The sequence below is a fragment of the Myotis nattereri genome (assembly GCF_964212035.1).
Source record: "Myotis nattereri genome assembly, chromosome: 11".
Classification (NCBI taxonomy): Eukaryota; Metazoa; Chordata; class Mammalia; order Chiroptera; family Vespertilionidae; genus Myotis; species Myotis nattereri.
Window position 1 is genome coordinate 62,485,250 of NC_138086.1, and position 10,097 is coordinate 62,495,346.

Below are 10,097 nucleotides of genomic sequence, written 5' to 3' on the forward strand. Positions count from 1 at the left end.
CAACTTGGTCGAGAACCGAATTGCTCGAGATAGGAGACTTTTGAGAAATGAGGTTTGACTAGTTAATAGTTATTTTTTCTCTCACTTTCTATATTTCTCAGAAATTTTTTAGTATTCTCCCAGTTCTGGGATTATATTAAACCCCCAGTTACCCCTCTACAACTTGTAAAAGAAGTTCCTTCATATCTTGAAAAAACAAAACTCTAAATCCAGTTAACACGTGGCCTTCTGTGTATATATATATACCATAGACGGGAAGAAATAAAATGAGCAATCAAGTTTACAACTCCATTGGGTATACCAAGAAGCAGTCACTTATTTGAATGTACATTCATTTTTAAACATCAAAATCTTAAGAAGAGACCTTACCTGTTCACCTGCTTCTCGAAACTCTTTGCATGCATCAGGGAACACATCATAAATAACGAGGGGGTAGCCATGCTTCATGAGATTTTTTGCCATTGGATTCCCCATGTTGCCTAGTCCAATAAATCCAACTGGAGTCTTAGAGGCCACTGACCTAGAACACACTGATTTCAATGCATTACTTTCAATAAGAGCAGGTAACATTTTTTATTGCAAGCATCATTTAACATTAGTAAGCCAACTGTTTGTGTGTTTTTTGTACCCATCTCCCCGTTCCCTCCCCTTTGGCAACCATCATCTTGTTCTTTGTATGTACTAGTATGTGTCAGTTTGGTCAACTGTTACTTAGATGTTTTCCATTAAAAACTTTTTAAAGACTAGTTTTTAACTAATAATCTAATCACATTTACAGATATTGACAATGTGCATGCAGACTAACTTCTACTTTAGTTTTTCAGGAAACAATAATTTTTAAGCAATCTCTTTTCTTTTTTTCTTTTTTTTAATATATTTTATTGATTTTTTTACAGAGAGGAAGGGAGAGAGATAGAGAGTCAGAAACATCGATCAGCTGCCTCCTGCACATCTCCTACTGGGGATGTGCCCGCAATCCAGGTACGTGCCCTTGACCGGAATCGAACCTGGGACCCTTCAGTCCACAGACCGACGCTCTATCCACTGGGCCAAACTGGTTTCGGCTCAATCTCTTTTCTAGAACATCCCTTTATCATCTTATTATTATTTTTTCTTTTTTAAAAAATATATTTTATTGATTTTTTACAGAGAAGGGAGAAGGATAGAGAGCCAGAAACATCAATGAGAGAGACCGATCAGCTGCCTCCTGCACGCCCCCCAGTGGGGATGTGCCCGCAACCAAGGTACATGCCCTTGACCGGAATCAAACCTGGGACCCCTGAGTCCGCAGGCCAACGTTCTATCCACTGAGCCAAACCGGTTCGGCTTATTATTATTTTTTAATCCTCACCTGAGAATATGTTCACTGATTTTTAGAGAGAATAAGGGAGGGGGGAGGGGATGTAGCAGGAGAGAGGAAGGAAGAGAGAGAGAGAGAGAGACACTTTATCATTTTTAACAATAAACTTTAAAATGTTATTTATAAAATATATATTATGTACTTTATTATATGAAGGTTTCTAGATTCCTCATAATTATATTTATTTCACAACAATGCGTAAAAAAAACAAAGTATTCAATAAAACCTATAGTTTGGACAAGGTCCAAAAATAGAGAATTTTTTACATCCCCCCACTCACTTATAGAAATCATCCCCTCCAATGGTATAAAAAAGTCTGAATACAATGTTAACAAAGGAGACTGTACTTCAACCCAAAGTCACAGGTTTATAAATAGGTTCTAAGAGCAAGGGGACACTTCCAAGGGCTTTAAATGGCAAGGTTAACAGTCTCAGGACCTTGGGCTAAAGAGTCGGTGCCCTTTCAGAAAAGAGGCACTTCAATTTATAGGGAAAAAGTCCTTCTTTTAAAAAGCTGTATGCTAGTTGTTTTATTTGATTTTCTTCTTTTTCACAAAAGTATTTTTTTAATATATTTTATTGATTTTTTACAGAGAGGAAGGGAGAGGGATATAGAGTTAGAAACATCGATGAGAGAGAAACATCGATCAGCTGCCTCCTGCACGCCCCCTATTGGGAATGTGCCCGCAGCCAAGGTACATGCCCTTCACTGGAATCGAACCTGGGACCCTTGAGTCCGCAGGCCGATGCTCTATCCCACTGAGCCAAACCGGTTAGGGCACAAAAGTATTTTTGAAGTCACACTCTGGCCAGACAGAGCAGAGAGGCTCTGCACTGCCATGAAAATAATATTAAGAGGTTATTTCAGTTTCTGGAATTAGAAGTCCACTCAACAAATATTGACTATGTCGAGTTCTATGACAAAGCTCGGAGACAGACACTGATATGGGCCTTGCCCTTGAAAAGTTCAGTCCAGCCAGAAAGAACGAGAAATAACTCCTTGTCTTGTCCCCTATCATTTCCCACCTTATTTTTCTTTTTCTTTCAAGGGCTCCAGTTTTAAAACTGTGTAGTGTACCAACTAACCACAGTCACTCTTTTAAGTTTCAAGTCCTCTCAACTTATGAATCCCTACTTTCCTTGAACTTAATCTACATGCAATGAGATTTCTTAAAAGCAAATTATTTGAAGCCCTGATGCTTAAGAATCAGAGGTCTTCTTGGGTTAAAAGCATATTTAATTCCTTTTAACTTGATGATCATCTGTACCATTTCCATTAAATATCGGTGTCATTCTTGTGCATAATCACCTCACCAATGCGCGGTTTAAAACAATGGGTATAAAGGGAGCCCCATGTCTGACTTTCTGGTCCACAAGAGGTTCAATGATGATGATAAACAGCATATTCATCAGTAGAACAAGAATCAGAGGGGGTTTATATCAATCAGAAGACTAGTTCAGCTTTTGAAATAATGACAGGATAGCAATTCCTAGTGATGAGATCTTAGAAGAGCTGAAGTAGAGAGCTGATGTTAGTTGCTGAGGCCGAGGTGAGAGCAATGAGGCCCTTGGCGCTCTCCCCCCAGGGAGCACACATGTACTATTCCCTTGCCCCTCTCCTTCCCCCACAGGCCTGCATCTCCTAACCTCTGAGGGACCCCAGGAGACTTGCAACTAGGGGAGCAATGGGCAGTGGCAGCCAGGCTAAGCCCCTGAACCTGTCTCCAGCGCCCCTTTTCCTCTGACTTCTCAGTGAGCCAAAGCAGCCCAGCCAGGGCTCTCCTATTGCTTCTTCTATGCCCTTCCTTGTTTCACTGTCCTAAGTGTATTTTTGCTTTGGCCAATAAATTCTTGCTGGCTTTTCTAAAAAAAGATAAAAATTAAAAAATAATGAGGCCTTTGCCCTGGCTGATGAGGCTCTGTTGGTCGGAGCGTTGTCCAAGACACCGAAAGGTCTCAGATTTGATTCCCAGTCAGGGCACATGCCTAGGATTCAATCTCTAGTATGCTGCGTATGGGAGACAACCAATCGATATTTCTCTCTCTCCCTCCCTCCCTTCCTCTCTCTCTCTAGAATCAACAGAAACATGTCCTCAGGTAAGGATTTTTTTAAAAATCTATTAAAGTTAAAAAATTTTAAAGAATAAAAAGAATAATCAGGCCTAGAATTTTAATTGGCCAAAATAAAAATCAATGAAGATGAAGTCTTTAACAAGGGCTCCGTTCTCTTCATAACATCTTTGCTTGTGGCTAAGTTCAAGAAAGGGTTATATAATTAGGTGATTTGATGTCATAAGAGAAAAGTGTATTTACTGACAGTGATATTTAAGAACTCTCAGTTTAGAAGGCTGAAATTCCTATCCATGCAAGGTTAATTCCTAGATGTATGCCCTTGAACTAACAAGTTACTTAACTTCTCTAGACATTTGTATCAACAAGAGTAACTCATTCAGAAGGTTATTGTAACTACTTGAGATAATACATGTAAAGCATTAAACAGTGCTTGGCACATGATAGTGAATAAGATTTGCTACTTTTGCTATCAATGGTCAAGAAGTAGCACAAGGGTACAAGTCATATGCCAAATGTCTAAGGAAACACAGGTTTTAGTTAACCTGATGCATCAGAAGGTGTTCTTGTACAGTATATAAGAATATGTTCCTGCCGGCTGGTGTGGCTCCTGCATCGACCCAGGAACCAGGAGATTACCTGTTCCTTTCCTTGCCAGGACACATGCCTGGGTTGCAGCTCAATCCCCAGTGGGGATCGTACAGGAGGTGGCCAATCAATGTTTCTCTCTCATCAATGTCTCTTTCTCTCTCTCTATCCCTCTCTTTCCTCTCTCTCTAAAAATCAATAAAAAACGTATTTTTAAAAAAGAATATGCTTCCAAAGGAAACAGATATTCAAAGTAGTATAACAAAAATATTATCCTAAAAATTTTCAAACTTAAATAATGCATCTTCCTTTAAGTAAGTCACACACATTAATGTGTAGAGATAGTAGTACAGTTAGAAAACAGCTAAAATCAAGCTGGTAGAAAGTCAGTCTACACAATACAAAGGTGATACTGATGGGTAAAGAAGCTATTTGGAGCCCTAGCTGGTGTAGCTAAGTAATTAGAGCGTCAGGCCTCGAACCGAAGGGTCGCTGGGTTTTTTTGTTTGTTTGTTTGTTTTTTAATATATTTTATTGATTTTTTTACAGAGAGAAATAGAGAGTTAGAAACATCGATGAGAGAGAAACATCGATCAGCTGCCTCCAGCACATCTCCCACTGGGGATGTGCCCGCAACCCAGGCACATGCCCCCGCCCGGAATCGAACCCAGGACCTTTCAGTCTGCAGGCCGACGCTCTATCCACTGAGCCAAACCGGTTTCGGCAGAAGGGTCGCTGGTTTGATTCCTGTTCAAGTGCGCATACCTGGGTTATAAGTTCATTCCCCTGGCTGGTTGGGGGCACATTCCGGAGCAACCAATTGATGCGTCTCTCTCCAAAAAAAAAAAGTTACTAAACTAAGAATGGAGACTTACTTTATAAAGGCTTTCATTTTTGAGTCGTTATTTCATTATTTTAAATTTTTTTTTAAATATATTTTTTATTGATTTTTTACAGAGAGGAAGGGAGAGAGATAGAGAGTTAGAAACATTGATGAGAGAGAAACATCGATCAGCTGCCTCCTGCACATCTCCCACTGGGGATGTGCCCGCAACCCAGGTACATGCCCTTGACCGGAATCGAACCTGGGACCTTTCAGTCCGCAAGCCGATGCTCTATCCACTGAGCCAAACCGGTTTCGGCTTAAATTTTTATTTATTGCTATTGGTGGGGTGGAGAGAAACTATAGAGGGCCTGTGTGTGCAGATTTTTAAAAATCTGTATAAAACTAAATTTACTTACCTTCTAAGGTAAAATACAAAATTTACTTTTATTAAATGGTGATCAAATAGTAATATATGTAGTTTAATATTGCTTTTTTTATTTCCTTTTTGATACTTTGAATATTAAGAGGTACTATTAACTTTCAGGCCTCATTTTTTTAAAGTAGTAAATAATTATATGGATCGTTATAGCACCACCATCCATATGATATAAACATCTTAAACATACAATGGAGACAAATAACCCACAGAATCCAGAACACTAAATGTGTTAATATTTGAACATGGTTCTTTTCTTAATGTCTCTAGGCTCCAAAGTTGCAGGTAGATTTTTTTTTAAGACTCCAATTCAAAAAACTTAACAGTTTTGTACTAAACTATTAACAGAAACATTTAAAACAATTACTGAGGTGTTTTTAAACAATCATCACAAAAAGAACTACTTAAAATTTATCATAAATCTATATTCATAGAGCATCTCTTCGTCAAAGGACCCAAGGAACAAGATCTCGTGCTGAAGCAGTCTAACCAGCATTATGGAACAGCATTCCAGTTTACAGAGACGGTTATTATAGCCTTGGGGCCCAGGCTCTTCTATCACGAATTGTAATAACTTTAAAACCCCAAAAGGTGCATCAAGAGTTCATTAAAATGTCGTTTGAACACATTATGAAACCACAAAACAAATCAAAACGGAAAGAACTGCACCTTCATGTGAAAATTGGTGGGACATTTGCTACTGTGGAAAAGTGACTAATCCTTTTTTTTTTTTTTAAGTTTCTCTAAAGTGGGAGACTTTTTTTTTTTTTTTTTTTTTTTTTTTGTAGCTCAGAACAGTAGCTCAAATAGCAGTTACAATAAAGTTTGGCAGGTTCAGTGAGTTTGTATCTTGTTACTGTGATTCTGTATCAGACATCTGTTCTCTTGCATCACATGGAGGAAGCCTGCCCTTCTCAAGTCAGGGAAATTCACTCTTCTGCTTAGCTTTTACTGAGAGGGAGGAAGGGGAGCTATGAAGACCTCAAGTCCCAAACTGCTGTATTTTTAATCAAAGATTAAAAAAAAAATAATACAAAGGCTTTTTGAGAATCCAGAGTATGAGCTTGCAGTGCGGTGTTCAAACTCTCACACTTTTACAGGATAACAATGGCAGTGTCCTCACAGATCAAGCAATTTTTCAATTAGAGAGAAACCCTGGTGTGCCAGGAAATGCAGGAATGAGGAAGAACCAAGGACTAACGGGTCTTCTAGATCCTGCTGGATAGATGCCCTAATTCACTTGCCCAGGGAGCCTCAGGTTCTTCACCTGGCAAATGAAAAGGATTTTATCTCTGTGGGTCTAAAACCTGTCTCTCCCCAAGTCCATGCTTAGCTTCCCTAACTTGTAATGTACTGGGGAGAGGGAGGGAGGATAGGTCCGGGCCTCGATTTTGAGGACATGTCAAGTGTTTGGGTTAATAATTGGACAGAAGTGCCATCTCCGGGGAGCACAGTTCCAAAGAAGGGGCGGTGGGGAAGCCTGCCTCGCGGGTCAAGGGTGCGTTACAACTTTGCTTGAACGACTTACCAACTGGTTGGCATTCACACCACTTGTGTAAAACCATCTTGTCCGATTAAGGTGGTTATTAAACAAAAACCAGGCCCCGCTGCCCAAGGGGGCGCGCCTACCCTGGGGGTGCACCCCAGGGGAGCTAAACGCCAGCCGGCACTGCAAGGCCGGGGGTCGCAGGGGTGAGTGCGTGGTCGCCCCGGTGGCTGGGCGGACTGGTCCTCGAGCCCTAACTTACTCCAAAGGAGCGCGCCCCGGGCCCAAATATCATTCCCTTTCACCCCAGGTCCTCCCACCCCTACCTACGTCCCGACAAGGGCGCGGAACGCCATTCACCTGGATTCGGGGCAAGGGTACTAGGGGGAAGGAAACACAGCGGCGCCAGACACCAGGCCCTGGGACCAGCCAAAATGTGGGGTGGTGAGCCCCGACCCAACCGCAGCGCCTCCCGTGAAAAAAGACCTCTTGGGCCGTCAGGTCGCGAGAAGTGGGCGGCCGGAGGAGGGACGGGGAAGGAGGCGCGAGGTCCTTACCCGCTGCAAGGCTGGCCGCTGCCGGCCGCTGCCGGCGGCTCCAGTACCGGAGGCCGGAGGCGGCTCCACGGAGCCATAAGGAGGCTGCCATGCTGCCCCCGCCCCGCCTCCCCGCTGTGACCTCCGCCGCTCCGGCTCGCCCACTGACTGCGAGTGTACGCGGCCGGGCGGGCGGGCACCGCACCGGTGTGGACCGCGCGCGCACGCGCTCTGCCGCTCGGGGCGGGCACCCACCCGCGAGGGGAGGAGCACAGCACCACAGCGGCACCGCCCGTCAGGACAGGTGCTGTCAATCCAGGAAGCGAACCAATCAAAATTCTCAGGTCCTCGCCCTTTGAGAACCACCAATAGGAGGCTTTTGGATACCCTCATCAGGCGCCCTGGCCCCGCCCCCAAGCTCCTCCCTCTTTTGCAGACTGCGGGAGTTCCCTTGTTTACCAAAAGGCGGAGGGTGTGTGGGAGGCGGTGGCTGTCGCTCACTGACGCCTCCTGCGAGCACCTGACTCCCAGAGCTACTCCCGCAGAGAGTTGTAACTGCACGCATTGCCTTCTTGCAGCAAATAACTAAACTGTGACTCGCAGCTGCTGCTGCAATTTTTAGGTAAGAGAAGAAATTCCCAAGTTTTACAAATATGGGACCAGTCTTTAACTGCAATAATACGTGGGTCTCTTAATGCTAGCAGTAGTACTCTTAGTGTCTGTCAGTTCCTTGGGAAACCATTGACAGAAACCTACCATGAATAACATAACTTTTTAATTTATGTGAGTTCATTTAACCCAACAGTTTCTTTCATAAATTTGAAAAAGAGTAGGAAAACAAGTTGATAATATTGTTCTCTTTCAAGAGTGGAATTACTAGGAAGTTATATTCTCTATTCCAATATATATATTTCTCCAGTGTTTTAAAATTCTGCATCCATTTTGTAAACAAAACTGAAAGTACATGAAAGTCCAGAAAATAGTGTGTATGTGTGCCAGAGAGATTTATTCATTCTTCTGTCTGTGGTTGATGTACGTATTTGAATCTCAACTCTTTGGTGATAATTGCGGGGCTTTCCATTCCCCAGACCCCATCAAAGAATTGGGATCAGGGACACACCAAAGCAACACTTGCATCCTTTGTAGAAGGGTAGTACAGTAGGAAGGTGAATGAGGAATAGAGCAATAGGAACCCCAGGATGCTCACTACCGCCCCCTCCCCAATTCATTTTATTTACTTATTTGCCTAAGTTGTGCTCACCCAACCTTTTAATCTAAGTAGCAGAATCAACAGATTTGACTTTCACCTTTTGCCCAGTCACTCAGGGAGTTGGAAGTGCCTAAAGAAAAAGCAAAGAAATTGGATAATTTCCATGCACACTCTCTCCTGGTTCTGGGCATGCTAGCAATGTTTCCAGGAACTGACTGGTACAAAGTGCAGGGTTCCCATTTGTAACTGATACAAAAATAGTTTCCTTCTTTGGCTGTCTCTGCACCCTGACCCTCTACCCCATACCAACCAAAAAGAAGGAAGGAGGAAGAAAGGAAAGGAAAAAAAAACCATGTCTACCGTTGGAACAGTCTCCTAGCATTTTCTACCTGACCCTCTCTTCTTGGTTTATTTAGGTTTTAGCTAGAATAGACCTCCTGCAACCAATAAATGTAGCTCCCAGGACAGGTTTCTATAATTAACTGCTGAAATGCGCTTGCCTTTCAACTATGTCAACCTACATAGCAGAGCTATTTACAACGCAGGACAACATAGCAATTGATCTCCCAGCTCCTAAAGTTTATATCCCAGTCCTCCTGAGATTTTATATCCAATCAGATTGTTTTTGTCATTTTTATTGTGAGCTACTGTTTTTGTTTCTCTAGGTTGTTTATAGGGCTCTTTTCTTGAAAATTAGTACTACTTTACAAAAGGTTGCCTCCTATGAACAGTGAGTGTTCTCTTAGGACTCCAAGAAGGGCTCAGAAATAGGAGCAGGCAAACCTGAAGCTGGGCATGGGATCTTTTTAATTTGCTTTTTTTTTTTTTTTAACTGATGTGATGGCTTTGAAAAGGAAGTGAGTGGCATTAAAAATTTGATTCATTTTGCTCAACCAGGATCAGGGCATAAGTCACAATTTCTCCGTATCCCTACACCATGTAGTTTAATATCTTCTCTCAGAAGCCCTATACTGATTTATAAATTAAGGCTCTGAGATTTTCATGGAACTTTATCAAAAGCATTATGATTTTTAAGGATTACTATTTGAAGGTGATTGCACATAGTCTTGTATTTGCAAGGGCATTTCCTACCTATGGCTGGCTTTCTTTATTTGATTGCCTTCCTGATATCTTTGTGTGAAAGGCACTGCAACTTCTCACTAAGTCTCAGCTACTAGTTTTGTTTGAAATTGTGTTTCTGTGCATTATAGGCTCTTCAATTCTGCTTCTGGGAAGATGGGATAGGTATATTTTTCCCTATCCTTCCCAATAAATACAACTAAAACCTCTGAACATCTATAATAATAAAAGCATAATATGCTAATTAGACCGGACAACCTTCTAGACCAGTGGTTCTCAACCTTCCTTATGCCGCGACCCTTTACTACAGTTCCTCATGTTGTGGTGACCCCCAATCTCATTGTTACAAATTGAACATAATTATAGCATAGTGATTAATCACAAAAACAATATGTAATTATATATGTGTTTTCTGATGGTCTTAGGCGACCCCTGTGAAAGGGTCGTTTGACCCCCAAAGGGGTCGCGACCCACAGGTTGAGAACCGCTGTTCTAGACGAAGCCA

General features: G+C 42.1%; 1 protein-coding gene across 4 annotated transcripts in view; it reads right to left on the reverse strand.

Moving 5' to 3' along the window:
• Positions 1–7,507, reverse strand: part of HIBADH (3-hydroxyisobutyrate dehydrogenase) — a 165,162-nt gene extending 157,655 nt beyond the window's left edge. Inside the window, exons 1-2 of one of the 4 annotated variants that reach the window (XR_013996579.1) lie at positions 7,324–7,466; positions 370–530 (exon numbers count right to left, since the gene is read on the reverse strand). Coding sequence is in view for 3 of the 4 variants with exons in the window: in XM_081102127.1 (XP_080958253.1) it covers positions 370–530; positions 7,324–7,414 (252 nt within the window). In the remaining variant the exon portion in view is untranslated. Of the gene's footprint in view, positions 1–369; positions 531–7,323 lie in introns of all 4 variants that reach the window. The other 3 variants (XM_081102127.1, XM_081102128.1, XM_081102129.1) reach the window with 3 other exon arrangements.
• Between the last annotated feature and the right edge of the window lie 2,590 nt (positions 7,508–10,097).